Raw genomic sequence first — 20,759 nt, 5'->3', positions numbered from 1 at the left:
AGTGAAATAAAATGCTCCAAAGAATTAGCTTTTGTCTGGAGAGCGGGTTTAGCGGTTTTATTGATCTTTTTCCTTAAACTGTATGGTGTGGGTCTCTCAGTCATAAATGTGCCCTACCCCCATTGTATTTGAGCTACAGTTTTCAAACACAAATGGCGCCTAACCAGAATTGTCAAACTGGAATGGAAATATGAGCCTGTCATGTTAAAAGGACTGGTATTTCATGTTTTTGATTAACAAGTGTATTTTTTTTCCCAACCTGCCGAAAAATGGAACCCTGCAATTGGCAGAATGCCGGTGTGGTTTTCCTTGCAAAATAGTCTCTGCTCTACGTGGACACGTACGAACCCGGAGTGGAAAATTTCCACTTGCTGGCGTTTAAAATGTGGCATCATGTTCTTGCATGTTGTTGTTTTTTTTTCTTCATTTTGTGAGTAAGTGAGGCGGTGCTAGTACTTTTCCAAATTTGACAGAGAAGAAGGCACCCTCCTCCTCCCCTGCAAGGCAAGGCATGCTAGTTCCTATTTCAGTCAGCTGCTGTGCAGGTCCCCCGCCACTTCTCCTGAGCGCCGTCCCTCATCCAGGTAAGCTAACCGCTGTTTCATTCTTCCTGCCTGAATGCGGCCTACTGATAGGGCATTTCCATTTTTGATAACCTACAGTTGCCTTAAAGACACAGTTCCTGTCTGGTGCCGGTTTGGGGTGCTACCCCGTCACCTGCTTTGCTTCAGGGTCTTTATTGAATAAGTGCCTTAACGGCTTCTTGACAGAACTGTGCCCACCTGAGTCCCAACCTTAATTCAGGCCTGGGAGCAGATGGATCAAGGGCCAGTCCCCCCTTAGTGCCAGCGTGGTCTGGCCGCCCTTGCAAACCAAACCTTAGCTACTGGTTACGTAATACTTTCATCGCTCCTTTACTGTGGGGCGGAAGTCCCCGCCCCTGGTCACTGGGGTCCATCACAGCTCGGCACCCTCCTCCCGCGTCTGTTTGCCAGAATAGGTGCGGGATTGATCTTAAATTTCATTAGATGTAGTCCTAAAAAGTCTTAAATTTGAATGGAAAAATCTTAGGGGAATCCTGAACAACATCCACCTATATGAACCAATGCTGGCAGATTGAGGGTTCTACGTTACATTGTGAGTAAAGGAGAAACCATTAGCAATCAGAGGCCGTTGTAATCCATAATCTTCTTTTAATAAGGTGCGAGGTAATGCAACATGTTGTAATGAAAGTCTATTTACAAAATATTATTAATGACGTGTTCGAGTTAACATGAAAAGTAATTGCGTGAATCCTGTCTCGGCTCAGCAATAAAAGGAAGGCTCCTTGCCTGGGGACTTTGTTACATAAGTGCAGCAGATGATTGACAGCTCCGACACGCCTAGCAATCTTTTTTTTAAAACCAGTTGTCGGCCTTCATAGGCAAAGACAATTCCGCAAGCGATGAATGACCTGTGGCAGGGAGTGACAATTTTGCGATTGACTGAGGAAGGGAGGATGGTTGGAAGGCTATGAAGGTGGGAGGAAAGATGGAAAAAAACAAAAAAGGAAAAAAGGAAGGAAAAAAAGTAGAAAGGAAGGAAAAAGTTAGAAGGGAAGGAAAAAAGGAAGCAAGGAAGGTAGGAAAAACGGAGCTAGGTAAATGGACAAAAAAGGAAGTTCAGCTTAGCTTAGTTTTCTTAACTTTTTGTCGGCATTTCACAAGTAAAGACAAAGCAGCTAGTGATTAACGGACCACCCATGGCAGGGAGTGTACAGTTTTGGCGTCAAAGTGAGGAAAGGAGGGGTGGTGGGAAGGAGGAAGGAAAAAAGAAGCAAGGAAGGGGGCAATGAAGTTAAAAGGAAGGTATAAAAAGGCTGGAGGAAAAAAAAGAAGCACGGGATCAAAAAAGGAATAAAGGAAGGGAGGAAAAAATATAGGAGAAAAGGAAATCCAGGAAGGAAAAAGGAAGGAAGCAAGGACAAAAGAAAAATGAAGGCCAAGAAAGAAAAAAGGAATCAATGAAAAATAAGGAAGTTCAGCTTCTTAGCTTAGGTTTTTTTTTACGGGTTGTCTGCATTTCACAGGTAAAAGACAATGCAGCAAGAGATGGACGACCCGTGGCAGAGAGCGTACGATTTTGCCGTCCAGGTTGCCAGGAAAGCTGGCGAAGTAAGTGTCCTGCGACTGGGGGGGGCACATTTGTTATCTCATCATCCAATTGGTGCGCAGGAAATCCGGAGGGCGGGGGAGAGCGAGATTAAGAAGTGTCCTGCGACTGGGGGGGCCACATTTGTTATCTCATCATCCAATTGGTGCGCAGGAAATCCGGAGGGCGGGGGAGAGTGAGATTAAGGTGTCCACCAAGAGCTCCACCGTGGACCTGGTGACCAAAACAGACGAGAGGGTTGAGAAGATCATCATCAAGTCCCTCAAAGACGAATTCGGGGCTGACACGTACAGGTGAGTTGGCCGGATGGATGGGAGCAGGGTCCACGCCCTCTGAATACGGCACCCGACCGGCACAGCTGTTCCACTCTGTCGAAGGATGCTAGTGATAGAAATTCCATCTCTTTTGAGAAAATTGGCTTTTTGCGCTCAGCTTACTAAAAACAGCCAGCCCCTTCGGCTCTCAAACAGCTCTTCAGATTTGACTTCAACACAGTTCTCGGAGGCCTGTAGTCAACTGAATTGAATGACCAGAAGCTGCTTTTTTGGAACACATCTTCAGATATTTTGTGTTTCATTAATCAATAAATTAGCAAATATCATATAACATTTTGCACAAAATTACTTAATAATTGTTTTTTAATCTATCATACTACCAGATTATAATAAAAAAAAAATTCACTCAACATTGAACTTTTAACCCATAATGTTCCTGTAAAATGTAATGATGTTCTCAAGCAATTTGGAGAACATGGACGCTTTTGGTCCCTTTTGAAAACACACTCTGAAGATTTGTCCCAAACTAAAATAATCACTGTAAGTGCTACTAACATTGAGTATATAAAGTGGAACACACAGAATAAGAAGATTTTTATTCTCGCCTGACTTTTTTTTTTTACAATCAATGCTTCAGATGAGTGTTGCCTGGGCATCTTAACTGGAAACCAGGCGAGACCGTAGCTTGAAGCCTTACTTGGTACCTGCTCAGGTTTGATCACGGTCTGAAAACATTGTATTTTACATATTTTTAGACGTTTCCAAAAGTGGTCATTTGGAGACAAGCTGGTTACAACAGTAAAACCTTTGCAAATGTGTGTTTTACTTTGGCCAATTTTTTAGATATTGCGCAATAATTGTAAATGTTTGACTTTTCGGAAGTTAGATCAATGATTGTGCACACTTGCGTGAAGCGGGGCTGTTGCTCGGGCCATGGTGCTAAGCTAAGGGAGCTACATAAGCAAAACAGCAGAGAAAGAAAAGAAGATGATGGAATTGTGCCTAATATATCTTCATCGATCTTGCCTGTCAACCGACCCCTGAGACTCAACACGCCCGAACGGCGACATTTTGTTAAGATTTCTACAAAGACTTCGGCTAAGTTAAAAGATTCAGCAAAGCTAAAATTTGGTCTTTAAAATAGTACATCGCTTGCTCCTAAAGCTCTACTTGTTGGTAATCTTATTCGTGATCACAAACTTAACCTGCTTGGTCTTTGTGAAACCTGGTTGAGACCGGATTACTTTTTATGGTTAAAGGAGGCTTCTCTTCAAGACTACGTGAGCTGTCATATAGCACGCTCTTTGAAGAAGGGTGGCATTGTTGCGCTAATTTCTGAAAAAATACTCAAGCTTACTCCCCTTACCTCTAATAATTATAAGTCGTTTGAGGTTCTTGTAATGCAGTCCTCTTTAATGTCAATTTATGTAGCAACTATTTATCGCGCACCAGGACCACTCATTTTTTTTAGATGAATTCTCTGAATTGTTGTCTGATTTAGTAACCTAGGCAGACAAAATAATAATTATTGGGGACATTCATATGAACTCCCCACTCAGTTCATTTACTGTTGCGTTTCGGTCTCTAATTGACACATTTGGTTTTAGTCAACTAATTGATTCGCCGACTCATAAAGATGGAAACACACTAGACTTTTTGACTCGAGGAATTTCAACCTCAAATGTGAAGGTATTACCGTGTACTACTGTTATTTCTGATCATTATTTAGTTACATTTGAGGTGCTGGCTAATCGTATTAAAGAAACTAAAGGATTTAGCGGCCGCAATACTTGCTTTGGCATAGTTTCTGAGCTCTCTGATCTTTTTTAAGGAGTTGTTCCGTCGTTTCCTTTGTATAAAGGCTCTATTGACTCACTCAAGAATGAGTTTAATGCTACCCTGGCTAGAGTCCTGAATTCCGTGGCGCCCCTACGGTTTAAATCACTACCTAAAAGACGCACGCCTTGGTTTACTGATGAAACTAGATCGCTTAAATAAGACTGCATGAAATCTGAAAGAGAATGGCACGTACCTAGCTTGAGGTTTTCCGTCAAACCGGGTTTGACAACTTGTTAAAGTATAAAGCACCCCTTGCCTCTGCAAAATCAGCCCATTTTTCCAAGTGCTGTCACAGTCTTGTTCCACGGACGGACTGAGGAGATCATTTCTTTCTCATGCCATGAGGGTCTTTAACTCCACCCGTGGGAGTAAAAGCCCACATTAAACCCCACTTCCACATTTGCATATTACCCTATTTTTATTACAGTGTGTATTTTATGTAGCACTATGTAAATACTCTATATCAACACCTTATATTGGGTATTTCTGTATTCTATTTATTTTATTTTATTGTTTTTTTTTTCAACACAAGGATACTGGAAGTGTGAATTTCCCTACAGGGATGAATAAAGTATCTATCTATCGATCTATCGCTCTCTCTATCGCTCTCTCTCTCTCTCTCTGATTTTATATATATATATATATATATATATATATATATATATATATATATATATATATATATATATATATATATATATATATATATATATATATATATAATCTATTTACAATCATTAGGGCCACGGCGGTGCTGGAGCCAATCCCAGCCATCTACGGGCAGTGGCCAGGGGACACCCTGAACTGGTTGCCAGCCAGTCACAGGGCACACAGAGACAGACAACTCCCTCGCTCATTCACACTTAGGGACGATTTGGACCGGCCAATTAACCTGACATGCATGTTTTTGGAATGAGGGAGGAAGGAGGAAACCCAGCAAGCACAGGAAGACCATGCAAACTCCACTCAGAAGGCTCAATCTCATGTCCTCAGAACTGTGTCGCACACGCACTTACCACTGCGCCGCCGTGCTGCCGTTAGGAATATAGATAAGATTATAATTCATGCATTTGTTACCTCCCGTCTGTATTAATGTCATGTTTGATCACATTACCCTGATTTTAGCAAACCTGCATTGGCCCCCTGTAAGCTTAAGATGTGATTTTAAGGATCTGTTGGCATTATACAAAATTATGCATGGACTTGCTCCTTCATAACATTCAGATTTAATTTAATAATCTCAAAAACGGCTCTCAACATTGACAAAAGTAATATCACTCAGAGTGACTCGGTCAAAAATTTAGGTGTCATATTTGACCCCGATCTGTCCTTTCGAACACTCGTTAAGAATCTTCCTCGAACAGCTTTTTTCCATCCTCGCAACATTGGTAAAATTCGTCCTATGCTGTCTCAGTCAGATGCGAAGGTTATAATTCACGCGTTTGTTACTTCCCGTCTCGATTACTGTAATGCACTACTCTCCGGTCTCCCCTAAGTCCAAAATCAAGAGCCAGCAGCTGGTACAAAGTGCTTTTAACTAAAGGCCCGGTCACACAGCCTTTCACGGGCGTATCGAGGCTGAATCACGGCCAGAAATTTCTGCCCGTGAAGCAGACGCTGTTGGACGCTTTGAGATCGCGATACAGACGAGATACAGCCGTGCTTTACACGCTGTAAGAAATTCACATGCGGTTGGCCACGCGAAAAAGTTTTGCGCTGCTCAAAACTTTAGACCACGGGTAACCGCGGGCGGCACACGTGGTACACACGAGGTAAAGACGCGGTACGAACGTGCTAGGACGTGCTACGGCCGCTGCCAAGACGTGGTTACACACGGGTGGGACGCGAAATTTTAGCAGGTAATCGCGGGTGGAGCACGGTCATAGCACGTATGTTCTGCGCTTGTATCGCCGTGTTATCACGTGCATTAGCGTGTGTACCGCGTGTAAGCACGGTCAAACGCGATGCAGCCACGGTCACCTGCGATAAGGATGCGGAACAGTCGCCGGCGTCTGTTTCGCGGGCATACCACGGGTAAATAGCGGGTTTAGCCAATTTTGCACATTTTCCACCGCGTCTGCTTCACGGGCAGAAATTTCTGGCCGTGATTCAGCCTCGATACGCCCGTGAAGGGTGCGTGACCGGGCCTTAAGACAAGAAGGTTTGATCACATTACCCCGATTTTAGCTAACGTGCATTGGCTCCGTTAGCTTAAGATGTGATTTTAAGGTTCTGTTGGTAGTATACAAAATCTGGCATGGACTCCCTCATATCTTTCAGATTTAATTTCCCCCTATGTCCCGAGCCTTCGCTCTGAAAATGCTGGTCTACTAGTGATCCCAAGAGCCAAGAAGAGATCCGCAGGTGCAAGAACGTTCTCCATTCGAGCCCCGGTGCTGTGGAATGCTCTTCCCCATGAGATTTGATCTGCAACCTCAGTGGAAATGTTTAAATCTAAGCTTAAAACACACTTTTATTCTATAGCATACCAGTGTTCTAACTTGCCCGCGTCCCTGCGTCCTAGACGCATAATTTTTGCTGTGGACGCCTAGTGTCAATCAACGTGCGTCCCCAGGACGCAACTTTTTTGACACAAAACTGTCATTATTACCCGATTACTTTTTTTTAAACAAAGATTTACCGCACTCCAAACTTTTCGTCAAGCAAATCAGCCATTGTTGTTTTGGTCCGCGGTTCGAGTTTTCGTCTGCACGCCGATCTCGGTAAACAAGATCTCGTTGCTTCGAGATTACGTCATTGTTGTAATGGTTCGCGTCGAGTGAAGGTTAAGTATGCCTCCGAAAAACAGTTAATCTCATCTCATCTCATTAGCTACACTGCTTATCCTCGGTAGGGTCGCGGGGGTGCTGGAGCCCATCCCAGCAATCATCGGGCAGTGGGCAGGGGACACCCTGAACTGGTTGCCAGCCAATCGCAGGGCACACAGGGACAAACAACTCACTCATTCACACCTAGGGACAATTTGGACCGGCCAATTCACATGAAATGCATGTTTTTGGAATGTGGGAAGAAACCGGAGTGCCCGGAGGAAACCCACGCAAGCACGGGGAGAACATACGAACTCCGCACAGGAAGTCTGGAGCTGGAAAATCAACGCAAAATTGGTAATTTCTTCAGTGTCAGTAATAAGTCGAAACAGTGCAGAAATTGATAACGGCAATAATTCTGGCACGAAAAAACGGCAGAGAAATTCTTCGGGAGATCGCGAAGGCAAGCAAAACACCTGTGTTGAAGCGAACGATTCGACCAAAGAAAATAAACAAGAATACTCCTAGCAAAAAAGGACTTTTAGGCCAAAATGGACTAAATTATATTCCTGCTGACGCTATGAGGAGGATGATAATGGATTGGACCTTGAGAAGGCATTACAACTGTGGCGGGACAGCAAACCACAAAGAATATATGAACTGATAAATCTGAATTGATAACTGCTTTGTATTACCGATTAACTGTGATGATTAAAAGTGCATGAATATATAGACTGATAATTCAGCAACATTATTTTGTATAATGTACAATATTTTGGTGAACTGAAAAATCTGAAGTGATAACTGCTTTGTATTACCAATTAACTGGTGATTAAAACTAAATTAAAATATAGCTTAATATTTTAGCAATATTATTTTGTATAATGTATAATATTGTTGTGAACTGAACAATCTTGAAGTGATCACTGATTTGTATTACCAAAAAACGTGGATGATTAAAACTGAATGAATAAATAGATTTATATTATATATTCGTCGCTGATTGACAATTTCAACCTCGATAACACTAAATTTTGGGAACCCATAGATCTCTGTTGGGACCCATAGATTGTTGAGCATGCGAGTCCCCGGGACCCATCACTTTTCAGAGGTAAAATGAACACTGCATATGAATAACCTATATTTTATGTTGACAATATCTGTTTATTATTTGCCCTCATGTAGGTTTTAGATTAGGGGATGGTGTCATAATAGTCTGTGGTTTGCAATAATCTGTGGTCTGTCCAGCTCTTTGAGACTCTTTGTGATTAATGGCTATACCAATAAACTTGACTTGACATAAAAATGAATCACCAATTTATTGCACACGTTTAATTTCGGCTCTGATTTAAATTCACATAAAAAATAAATTGTACATTTACAGACAGAATTTCATTGGCAAACCAATGTGTCAATCATCATTCGCATCGGTTACTACTTGCTGAAGAGATTAGAACCTCCTCTAGGTGAGCTCCCTTTTATCAAATACGCCCGTACAGGCTAATGCAGGCTGTGGACCCTGAAAAAAAGCCATCTATTGGCGGAGAGTGGTGTCAATCGAAAGGTCAGAAACTAACGACAATATTTTAGTGACTGGTGACATCATACAGACAAGTATTTATCAACTGTCCGGCGTCTGTCGGAACGTTAAAGGGTTAACTCATTTAAGTTTTCTATGCCAAGCAACTTTAGGTCACACAACACATAATCCCTGAAAAGATGGATATGAACCAATCATATGCAGAAAGAAAGTAACTCAAAGGGAGCCGACTACCCACCAATCAAATTTGCAAACGACAAAAAAAGCCGGATCATAGAGCTGTTACGTTTGCCAATGACTCATGACTATTTCGAAGGGAGCTGTCACCTAGCTAGTTGGAAGCCGGCGTCTGTAGTTGTTATCCAAGAGCCCGCTCACAGAGCCATTATGTTCACCAACAACACATGGCTATCTCTAAGGGAGCCAATTTCTGATTGGTGGAAAGTTGGCTCCTTTCGCCAACAACGCATCACTAGGTGGCGCAGGCTGGTACGTAGCAGTGGCCACCTTGGTCAGATGCTTTTCTTTTTATTTAGACGTAAGAGGCACAACTCTGCATTTTTGCCGTCTTCCGTTTGATGAACTTGACCAGGCGCCGTAAGCGAACTGTTGGATAACCACAAGCTAAGCGTTAGCTAACGGTTAACTGACAGATAGCTGACCGTAAGCTGACTATCAACTAACCTTTATCTAAAGTGTTACCTAACCGTTATCTAACCGTTAGGTAACCACAAGCAAACTGCAAGCTAACAGCAAGATAACAGTTAGCTAATGTTAGCTAACCACAAACTAGCAAGGCTTTAGGGCTAGGACTTTAGCTTGGCCTTTTGGCTGAGAGTAAGTGTCCCGGCTCCTAGGCTTTGTAGCGTATTATGAACTGACCGATAACGGATAATTGATAATGAATAACGAAGATAGATCAATAACCCTTAAAAACCCCAAAACCCCACCACAAACTAACTGCCAGCTCTCTCTCGCAGATTTATCGGCGAGGAATCAGTAGCCAATGGGAAACCGTGCATTTTGACTGACAAACCCACGTGGATCATCGACCCTGTGGACGGAACTACCAACTTTGTGCATGGGTAACACATCATCTTTATTTCATCTTACCAGCTCAGTAGCCTAGATGGTAGTGTGCCCGCTTTGAGACTGGGAGGTCGCTGGTTCGCGCCTCGGCCGAGTCATACCTAATTGGTAAAATGGCGGCGCCCTCTGTTGGCTGCGGCTGCATCGGCTCGCTACAACGGGTCAGGTGTATCGACATTTCGTTCTGTGTACATTGTTACAAAGAATGACAATACAAAGGAAATTATTATTATTATTATTATTATCTTTGATTCCTTTATTTTATTGCCTATGCACTGCTGCAACTTTTAGTCTGTATTTCTTTTTTAATTCATTTCAAACCAGTTTGATAATTAGGGGGAAAATTAATTTTTTTCACAGCTCCCACTTGAGTTTGTATGGCATGGTGAGTTGGATCATGTGTAAAACTTCATTCAATCAACCGTTAAAATAAATCAGTTAATACATTCAATGCTAAACATGAAAATAGATTACTTTTGCCATTGTTTTTGAATGTGTTATGCTTAGAAAAGATCCCACTTTTGTTGTCCCCCACTTTTGTAGCTTCCCATTCGTGGCCGTGTCCATCGCCTTTGCCGTCAAAAAGGAGGTAAGTCACCACCATCTGCAATGCCCTGACCACGGCCGAGGCCGCTGGTGGCCAAAAATTTTCAATGTTTTTCAGTTGGAGTTCGGCATAGTCTACAGCTGCCTGGAGGACAAAATGTACAAAGCCCGAAAAGGAAGAGGAGCTTTCTGTAACGACGAACCCATACAGGTGTCAGATGTGAAAGGTAGGCTACAGCCACAAAACCACGCCCACAGAACCAGTACAAATTTAAAAGTACAAATTTAAAAACAAAATATCCAAGCTTTTTACCAAAAAGTGATCTGTTGTAACAAAATACATAAAAAATACACACAAAATAAACGACGAAATACAAGACTAACTGCAAAGAAAACAACAAAATACACGACAAATTACATGACCAAATACATGACATAATACTTGACAATACACACTAAATACATGACAAAAAATACGACAAAATACACAACAAAATACACTACCAAATACACTACCAAATACACAACCAAATACACTACCAAATACACTACCAAATACACAACAAAATACACAAGAATTTCACACTATATACACGACAAAGTACACATTAAATACGTGTTTGTAAGGGTGCTTGAAATCCATGAAAATGTTTGAAAACAATGTCGTCCTTTCAAAGTTTTAAAAGTGCTTGAACTTCAGGTGAAGTGCTTGTAAACGCTTGAAATTGAATGAAGAAAAATAAAAGTTGGCACTCTGAGATTGACCCTGGGCACAAAGACCATCCACATCATTAGTGTTGGTGGGATCAATAATAACAATAAAAAACGACAATTAATGAATATTCTTTATCATTAACAGTATAATAATGTATAATTCCTTCTTTGAAAGGTACTGGTGATATTGAAGTATTGGCTATTAAACGCCTTAAAAAATGCTTGAATTTGGCCATGAAAAACGTGTGCGAACCCTGCAAGGTTTCTTATTTTGAACCGGAATACAGGACAAAATAAATATGTGACAAAATGGTAGGTCTTTATGGCTGTACCTTTTTTGTTCTCGTTTTCGCTACGGGTCGTCTTTTTGTGGATATCGTGACGTTACTCAAAATTCAGCCAAGATTAGCTAAGCTAACCGTTTTCCCCGCTCAGACATCCACAAGTCCATTATCATTTCTGAGCACGGCACCGACAGGAGTTTGGAAAAAGTGACCAAGATTTTCTCTACCATGCAACGGATCCTGCGCATACCCGTACACGGGTGAGTATATGATGCCCTAAAAATGCCCTTACCTTCAATATCACGCCCTCAAAACTCCCCTCTGCTTTGAAAATGACTACTTAAAAATGACCCCCTTTGATGTGACACCCTAAATCCCCACCGCTTTGAATATGATGTCCTGAAAACACCCTCCCTTTTATATGAAAAAACCCTTCCCATAAACACAACCCATCCCTGAATATGATTCCCCAAAAATGCCCCCTCCTTGAATTTGACGCCTTGAAAACGTCCTTGTATATGATGCTCCAAAAAATCTCCACTTAAATATGACACCCTCAAATTGCCCCACCCTTAAATATGACGTCCTATAAATGCCCCCCCCCCCCCTTCAATTATGATGCCCTAAAAACATCCCCCTTGAAATTGACTCGCTAGAAATTACCCCCTCTCTTAAATATGATGATCTCAAAATGCCGTTCCTTGAATGAAACTCTAAAAATGTCCTCCCTGAGTATGACGCCCAAAAAATGCCCCTCCTCCTCAAATATGATGCCCATAAAACACCCCACCCTTGAGTATGACGCCCTAAAAATACCCTCCCTCGACTATGACGCCCCAAAACTGCACCCCCCCCGCAAATAGGACAACCTAAATGTGCCCTTTTGAGTATGACAGCCTAACCCTCTGCCTCAAGTATGATAACTTAGAAGCCGCACCCCTTCGTATAGGATTATGTAAAAATGCTCCCTCCTTGCAGTAAAAAATCTCCCCCTTGATTATGACACCCTAAATGCCCCTCCTCAAATAAGACACCCTAAAAATGGCCTTCCCTTATATGACGCCATAAAATATGTCCAAAAACACAGCGCCCTTGAATATGATGTTTTTTCCCTACTCGAATACGATGTCCTAAAAAAACCCTCCTCCCCTAAATATGACGCCCTGAAATGCCCCCTCTTGAACGTGTCGCCCTAAAGACTCCCGCCCCCTAATATTTAGCCCTAAAAATCTTTTCTTCTAGGCTTCGGGGTTCGGGCACAGCGGCTACTAACATGTGCCTGGTAGCTAGCGGCGCGGTGGAGGCTTTTTTCGAGATCGGCATCCATTGTTGGGACATCGCGGCCGGGGCGGTCATCGTCAGGGAGGCCGGCGGAATTCTACTCGACGTGGAGGGTATAATAGCATGCTAACCGCTAAGGGTGCCAAACCCTAAAAGCCCTGACATTAACCTGTAACATGCTAAAATCTTAACATCAACCCTTAACATTAACCCCTAAGATTCTAAACCTAACAGTGACATTAACCCCTAACATTAACTACTAACATTCTAAACCTAACCCTAACATTAACTCCTGCCATTTTAAACCTAACCGTAACATTAACCCCTCACATTAACCCCTAACATTCTAAACCTAACTGTAACATTACCAATAACATTAACCCCCAACATTAACCTCTAATATTATAACCCTAACAGATCCCTTAACTACTAGGGTAGTAGGGGCATCATTTCCTGTGGTGTGTCTTGGGCGCCCATCCCTCTCCAGGCGAACAAATGTTTCCACCCGGTTTCCAACCGGGGGTACAAAAATACTGCTTTCAAAACACTTAACAAATACTTCTACAGAAATGCGACAAAGAATAGAATAGAATAGAATAGAATAGAACAGAATTTACTTTTATTGTCATTCTCTGTAACCATGCACACAGAACGAAATGTCGATACACCTGACCCGTACAGTTAAACTGTAGTGAGCCGATGCAGCCGCAGGCAAACAAGGCGCAGCCATTTTAGTCATTAGGTGACCAAACCCCCAATTCCAACCCTTAATGCCGAGCGCCAAGCAGGGAGGCAATGAGTACCAATGTTGTAAGTCTTAGGTATGACTCGGCCGAGGCTTGAACCAGCGACCTCCCAGTCTCGGAGCAAGCGCCCTACCATCTAGGCTACCGAGCTGGAAAGATACCCATAGAGTCATTCTATAATATAAAAATACCACTGCAGAACTGTTATGATAGAAATACTACAAAAGTACACCGACAGCGATAATACAAACATAATAAAAAAATACTACAAAATACTACAATGGGAATACTACAAAAATGCTTCTACAGAAATACTACAAAAATACCTCTACAAATATACTACAAATACTTCTACAGAAAACCTTCAAAAATACTACAATGGTAATATGATAAAAAAATACTTCCACAGATATGTTACAAAAAATGCCACTAGAATAGAATTGTCTTTATTGCCATTGATATAAACATTCTGTAACATTGTATGCAACAAGATTAGACATGGCACTCCAAGGTAAACCATCTAATAAAGTGTTCTACCAGAGGACGGGGGTGTGGAACGTGTTTTATAATGTTGATGGCTCTGCGACGGTATCAAAAGCTGGCAATATCTTTTAGACTGGGCAGAGACCAGCCGATGATCTTTTATGCTGGGTTGATTACTCTTTGTTTTTCTTAGCCGCTGGTGCTCCCAGCATACCACACCGTGATGCCATATTCCAGAATGCCTCCCAACTTGGCCTTGTAGAAGGGCACCAGCAACTTTTGTACAATGTTGTTCCTCCTGGGGACCCTCAGGAAGTGGAGTTGCTGCAGAAGTAAATGGAAGGAGACCAAGAGGAAGGCCGCGGTTAATGTGGATGGATGGTGTTATAAGAGCACTGCATGAAAGAGGTCTAAATGTAGTGGAAGCTTAGAGCTCTTGTTGGTGATAGGAATGAATGGAGAGGTGTTGTGAAAGGATGGTGGGATGTTTGGACGTGTTCTAAAGGGTCGGACGGGCACCTGTATGCTACGACAGTGGTAGATGAGTGAAAGCTGTCAGGCCCTACTGTTGAACGGAAGAGTGTGTTGTGTCACCCTGACCTGAGTGTAATGGCAACTTTCCCGTGTCCAGTTTTAATCTGGGGGGATGAAAGCATGATCAACTTGGGTGCCGAGGTGATTAACTTGTTTGGGTGTTTGGGCATTTGGTTTAGCCATGGTCAAATCTTTTGTGTTTTTTGCAACTTTTTTTCCTTTTTTCTTTCCTTTGTTTTTGTGTATGTTTGTCTTGCTGTCGGTCACCCCTCTTGAGGGCTGGGTAGGCCGGTAGGTAGGTCGGTAGGTACGTAGATACTAATATACCCTTCGAAGTCAATATTTCTTATTGGTTGTGTGTTGATTCCTTCATGTAACCTTAAATAAGTCTTGTTTGTAGTTTTTCCTAAAGATGTGAGAGCGTGACAATTTCCACAATTTCGGTACATAACAGACAATTGAAAATTATCTAAGAGGCGTTCTATGTGGTAGAGCAGTCATTTTTTACCATGTCATATCCTAAATGTTTTCTCTTTAAGTAGCTTTGTAAGTTTGCAGGAATACTACAAAATATTACAGATATACTACAAAAATACCCTCTTTCTGTAGCAGAATGTGTTAGTATTTATTTTATAGTATTATGAGTTAGTATTTTTTTAATCTTTCTGTCATGTTTTTGGAATGTTTCTGTAGTATTTATGGAGTATATCTGTTTTATTTTTGTAATATTTCTGTAGTATATTTTAGTAGTTTGTAGCGTTTGTGCAGTACGATTTTTGTTGTATTTCTCTAGTAGGATTTTTAATTATTCTGCCGTAGAATTGACTGTATCATAGTTTACTCTAGTAGTATTTTTTTAAGTATTTTTGTATACTTTTTCTCTTACAGAGTAAAAGGAAAATGATTTCTTAGAGCCAGGTTTTCAAGCACTAAATTAGATATTTAGTTTTGTAGTAATTTTGCATTCTGTAGTTGTATTTCTGTATTATAGTTTTACTGGAGTGTTTTTTTTCAGGGGGCCCCTTTGATTTGATGTCACGCCGCATGGTATCGGCCAACAACCAGACTATCGCTGATCGGATCATAAAAGAAATCGAAATTTTTCCCGTGGAGAGAGACGATGCTCAATCAGAAAAGAAGTGAAAGGTGGTGGGACGTCCCACGCATCCCTCGCATCCCTCAAAGTCCTACACACACCAGCAATCATCTGCCATCTTTTCCACAACGATTGACTGCAATCAAGACCTTGTGGTGTCTCCTTTATTGTGAAAAAGGGAAAGCAAGTTCAAGAGAGAAGCGCCTGATGCTCACATCCCTCATATTTCTAACACACAAACAACCAACTAATTGACTTTTTTCCACGATAAATCGACTGCAATCAAGTGCTTGTGGCGTCTCCTTTATTGTGAAAAGGGAAGTAGGTTCAAGAGGGTAGCATTTGGCGATTGCATTCCTCACACACCAGCAACCAACTGTTGTTTTTTTTCACAATAAACCGACTGCAATTAAGTGCTTGTGCTGTCTTTTTTTGTGGAAAAGGGAAGCAGATTGAGGAGAGAAGAGCCTGATGCTTGCATATCTCATTTTCCTCGCAATCCTACACAAACGCACATGCACACACACGCACACTAACACACACCCAAGCAACCACATGTTTTTCTACATTAAACCAATTGCAATTAGGTGCTCGTGGCATCTCTTCTATATTAAAAAAAGAAGCAGGTTGAGGAGAGGGGGAACCTGATGCCCGCATTCCTAAGGTTCCTCGCTTTTCTAAACAAAGACACACACACACCAAGAATCGACTGCCTTTCCACAATAAACCGACTGCAATCAAGCGCTGATGGCATCTCTATTTTGAAAAAAGGAAGCAGGTTGAAGAGGGAAGTATTTGACACTTGCACTCCTCACATTCCTCGCATTCATATACACGCACACGCGTGCACGCACACCAGCAACCAGTTGCCGTTTTTTCCCTAATACCGAAGGCAATTGAGTGCATCTCTTTTATTGTGAAATGCATGTTGTATTTTGTTATGTATTTTGTGGGTTTGTATTTATTAGTGAGTCTTTGTCGTATATTTTGTGTTTTGTTTTGTAAATTGTGCGCATTTTCTTGTGCTTTTTGTGCGTATTTTATCATCTATTTCGTGTAGTCCGTCATTTATTTATGTGTATTTGTTGTATTTTTGGTGTGTTTTCTTTGTATATGTGTGTATTTTGTTTTGTAATTTGTGCTTTTTGTCTGTATTTTGTAGTGTATTTTGTATATATTTGTTGTTGTTTTTTTTGAGTGTATTTTGTTTATTATGTGTGTACTTTGTGTCTGTTTCGTCGTGTATTATGTCATTTTAAATAAATAAATGTCAAAATAAATGACACAAAGCATTTCTAATTGAAATTTAAATAAATGTAATTTACTTAGATGGCATACACACTGTCTTGCAATTGTTTACAGACCCCCCAAAAAACTTCAAAATATTAACTAAGAATCAATAAAAACTAATTTAAAAAACTGGAGAATAGAGAATAGGTTATTCTATGAGTTAATACTGTGTTATCTCTCTCTCTCTCTCTCTCTCTCTCTCTCTCTCTCTCTCTCTCTCTCTCTCTCTCTCTCTCTCTCTCTCTCTCTCTCTCTCTCTCTCTCTCTCTCTCTCTCTCTCTCTCTCTCTCTCTCTCTCTATATATATATATATATATATATATATATATATATATATATATATATATATATTTATAAAGCGCGTCTTCCTCTACCTATATATTCCACCTGCCTCACTCTTAAGTTTACTGCACACGTGCCCGTGGTTGGCGGTACAAAAAATGCATAAATTTGCCGCATAATTGTATAAGTCGTAGGTTGTGACCAAAGTCAGCTCATAGTTCGGAATTTACTGCCTATAACTATTTGAACAGTTATGGTCCTTGTAGAAATGAAACTCACACTTAACTGATACAAGGACTTGCGCCTTCAAGTTCTGTCAAACAACAAAGCTTATATTGACGATCGAGAGTAATTAAAATCAACTGTTTTTGTATTTTTGCAAAAAGATTTTTGCAGTATGTCTGCGTATTATTTCTGTGTAGTTCTTTTGTATTATAGTATTTCTGTTCTAGGATTTTTGTAGTATTATAGTATGTGTTATTCTCTTAACATTTCTGCAGCAGGATTTTTTGTAGGATGCTTATGGTAATATTGCAGTCATATTTAAAGGATGGGAAAATAAAATAAGTTTTAAGAAATTGTAAAATATTCTATATATTCAAACAACGTGATTGTTTCTGAATGTACCAATAAATGATTGTTCTAATGATGTAAAACATTTGTTGAAATTATTGGTAGAAGAAAGTTATTTTGTGGGACGGGTCTTTTATTAGACTTTCATTTTGTTCTTGTAAGTTCCTCCTTTTAAGATGTGTTTTTGTTGCAACAAAGAAAATAATAAGTAATTGAGAATATACAAAAATAAATTTAAAGATATAACCAGAAATGCACGTGTAACTTCCGTACAGTATAGGATTTAACATTGTTATTTATCCAAAGACTAAAATATCAACAGGCATTTGAATTTTACAAAGAGTTACAATCAATATGTTTTAGGAGCATATACGCTTGTAATATCTAGTCTACTAAGGGATTTTGGGTGAAAAACAGTACAACATTCTAGAATAACCACGGAATGTTTACCAGATCCGCTGCAAAACGCTGTAAAACGATAAAAATATATTTTGTGCGTTGAATGTCTTCCTATGATTGTTCTTAGTAATAGTATTTAGAGGTTATTTAAACATTGTACTGTTTTTTTCAACTAGTCGTATCCCTGTGTGTGAAGGCACGCATGAGAACATCACAGCTACTTGTACAGCTACTTTTTTTTTTTTTTTTAAAGATTACATTTTTTATGAGGGGTAAGAGTTTGAATGTGAAGAAATAGTTGAGAGTGTGGGTTAAGAAGATGCTTAAAGGGTTAATACACACAAATTTCTACATTTGAGTTGATTGGAACTAGTCTTGTCAAGTCATGTTTATTTGTATAGCCCTTTATCACAAGGAGTCACAAAGGGCTGCACAAACCACAGTTTATTGCAAACTGCAGACTATTATCACACCATCCCCTGATCTAAAACCTACATGAGTGAAAGGAAAAAGTCAAAACCTCAACATGAGTTGAATGAGGAAACCTAAAGATGGGACTGCAAATGAGGTAATCCCTCTTCCAGCTGTCATGATTACTGATTGGGGGCACTTGCGGCTGCCCCGTTGGCGCCAACAGCCCTGGTCGCTGATTGGCTCCTTTCCACTTTTTAAACCCCCTGTTACCGGTGTCAGACCGTTTGCGAACCTATGCTCCCAGCAAGGCAAGCTCATACCTTCCGACATTTTCATGCCCTGTTTTCTCCTGCCTGATACCTGTTGCCGACCTGTTTCTGGACCCGTTTCTGCCCTGATCTGCCTTTCCGACCACCGACCTGTTTTGCCCTGTTTCCTGCCTGATACCTGTTGCCGACCTCTTTTCTGAACTCAATAACGCCCTTGCTCTCCTGTCCGGGCTAGTGACCAGTATCCCTGCAGTCTACGATTATCCTCGCTCGACACGGAAGTGCCACTTCCGCGTTCCAGCCACCTGCCACCCGTGTCCATTGATCATCGGATCGTGGAATCAAACACGGCTCTCTCTCTCTTTATCAATAAAACTGAGTAAACGAACGCTCCTCGGTCCACTCTCCGTTTCTGGCTTGTGACACCAGGAGGACCAGGCTGCAATGGATGTTGCGATAACAAATAATACACAGATATTGTCAACGTGAATAATAGGTAATTTATAAGGTACAGAAGTATATTTTAAGCCTAGATCTAAGCAGTTCCACTGAGGTTGCAGATCGAATCTCAATGGGCAGAGCATTCCACAGCATCGGGACCCGAATGGAGAACGCTCTCGAACCAGTGCGTCTCTTCTTGGCTCTTGGGATTACTAGTATACCAGCATTTTTAGAGCGAAGGCTCCGGCCCGGAACAGAGGGGAAAATAAAATCTGAAAGATATGAGGGAGCAAGTCCATGCATAATTTTGTATAATACCAACAGAAACTTAAAAATCACATCTTAATCTAACAGGGAGCCAATGCAGGTTACCTAAAATCAGGGTAATGTGATCAAACATTACAGTAATCAAGACGGGAGGTAACGGACGCATGGCAGGTTAATTGACCGGTGAGTGTAAGTGTGAATGAGCGAGTGAGTTGTCTGTCTCCGAGTGCCCTGCGACTGGGTGGCAACCAGTTCAAGGTGTCCCCTGCCCACTGCCCGGAAATGTCTGGGATGGGCTCCAGAACCCCCGTGACCCTACTGATAATAAGTGGTGTAGATAATGGATGTATGGATGGATATATTCTTAATGTGTGTTTGGAAGGACAGTTTGGGGTCAAATGTGACACCAAAATTTTTGGCTGAGTCACTCTAGGTGATATAACATTTGTCAATATTCAGAGCAGTTTTTTTTTGAGAACCAGTCACCATTTAGATGGACCAATAATTAACATTTCAGTTTTGTCAGGGTTGAAGAGCAAAAAGTTGAGTGACATCTATCTTTTTATCTCAGGAAAGCAGGTTTCCAAAGTTTGTTGGGGCAGATTCCTCCATCGGAAGATATAGTTGAGTGTCATCTGCATAGCAAAGGAAACTGATTCATACTAGTGAATGATATCACCTAATGTAAGCATGTAAATGCTGAAAAGAAGGGGGACAAGTACTGAACCCTGCGGAACACCACAGGAAACACTAAAGGACTCAGATGTCATCTCACCCTATTTAACACAATGCGTCCGATATGAGGTACCACAGGGCTCTGTTGGACAGGCTTAATGCAGGAAACATGAAAGGTCGGGTTAACCCTCATGGTGCTGGGCAGGCGGACTGCCAATGGACTAATAATTTTGTCCACCGGAAACGGTCCCGGGAATCGGGGGGCAAACTTCTTGGACTCCACCCAGAGTGGAAGGTCCTTGGTGGACAACCATACTTGCTGGCCAACCTGGTACGTTGGGGTCGGAATTATTCTTCGGTTAGCCCCCTTTGAATAACTTTGGACGGCCTGAAGAAGAGCAGCCCGTGCCTGAGCCCAGGTGCGACAACAGCGACGGGCATTTGCAAGAGCCAACGGACAGGAAACCTCTTCCTCTTGGTTGGGGAACAAGGGTGGCTGGTAGCCATAGACGCACTGGAAGGGAGACATGCCAGTGGAGGAGCAGACAATGGAGTTGTGGGCGTATTCCACCCATACCAGCTGTTGCGCCCAGGAAAGAGGCTCACGGGAAACCAGGCAGCGGAGAGCCGTCTCCAGTTCCTGATTGAGGCGTTCAGACTGTCCATTAGATTGCGGATGGAACCCGAACGAGAGACTGACCGAGGCCCCCAGGAGACGGCAGAACTCTTTCCAAAATCCCGAGGCAAATTGAGGACCTCGGTCTGAAACAATGTCTTTTGGGATTCCATGTAGGCAGAAGACA

The 20,759-nt window shown here is 41.6% G+C and overlaps 1 protein-coding gene across 2 annotated transcripts; it reads left to right on the top strand.

Annotated features, from left to right (window-relative positions):
• Positions 1 to 447: 447 nt before the first annotated feature.
• LOC148347975 (inositol monophosphatase 1-like) lies at positions 448 to 15,759 on the top strand. Of its 2 annotated transcripts, none has more exons than XM_088322124.1 (9): positions 448 to 584; positions 2,069 to 2,153; positions 2,305 to 2,444; positions 9,554 to 9,658; positions 10,206 to 10,251; positions 10,327 to 10,435; positions 11,358 to 11,466; positions 12,449 to 12,600; positions 15,266 to 15,759. In XM_088322124.1, exons 2-9 carry the CDS (start codon positions 2,079 to 2,081, stop codon positions 15,391 to 15,393), a joined length of 864 nt encoding a protein of 287 aa, XP_088178250.1. In that variant the 5' UTR covers positions 448 to 584; positions 2,069 to 2,078; the 3' UTR covers positions 15,394 to 15,759. The 2 variants fall into 2 exon arrangements, with proteins under 2 accessions (XP_088178250.1, XP_088178251.1); XM_088322125.1 differs by lacking the exon at positions 448 to 584 and adding an exon at positions 959 to 1,137.
• Positions 15,760 to 20,759: the final 5,000 nt, after the last annotated feature.

Source organism: Urocampus carinirostris, chromosome 18, assembly GCF_059441175.1.
Source record: "Urocampus carinirostris isolate Australia breed hairy pipefish chromosome 18, RoL_Ucar_1.0, whole genome shotgun sequence".
Taxonomy (NCBI): Eukaryota; Metazoa; Chordata; class Actinopteri; order Syngnathiformes; family Syngnathidae; genus Urocampus; species Urocampus carinirostris.
The sequence above is the reverse complement of the archived record's forward strand: the minus strand, read 5'-3'. Positions and strand labels throughout refer to the sequence as shown.

Bases quoted from the DNA above. Each gene is read 5' to 3' on its own strand.
- LOC148347975 (XM_088322124.1), top strand. From the start codon at position 2,079: ATGCAGCAAGAGATGGACGACCCGTGGCAGAGAGCGTACGATTTTGCC. The intron at 10,252-10,326 runs GTAAGTCACCAC...AATGTTTTTCAG, and splicing joins CCTTTGCCGTCAAAAAGGAG to TTGGAGTTCGGCATAGTCTA. The intron at 10,436-11,357 runs GTAGGCTACAGC...TTCCCCGCTCAG, and splicing joins ACAGGTGTCAGATGTGAAAG to ACATCCACAAGTCCATTATC.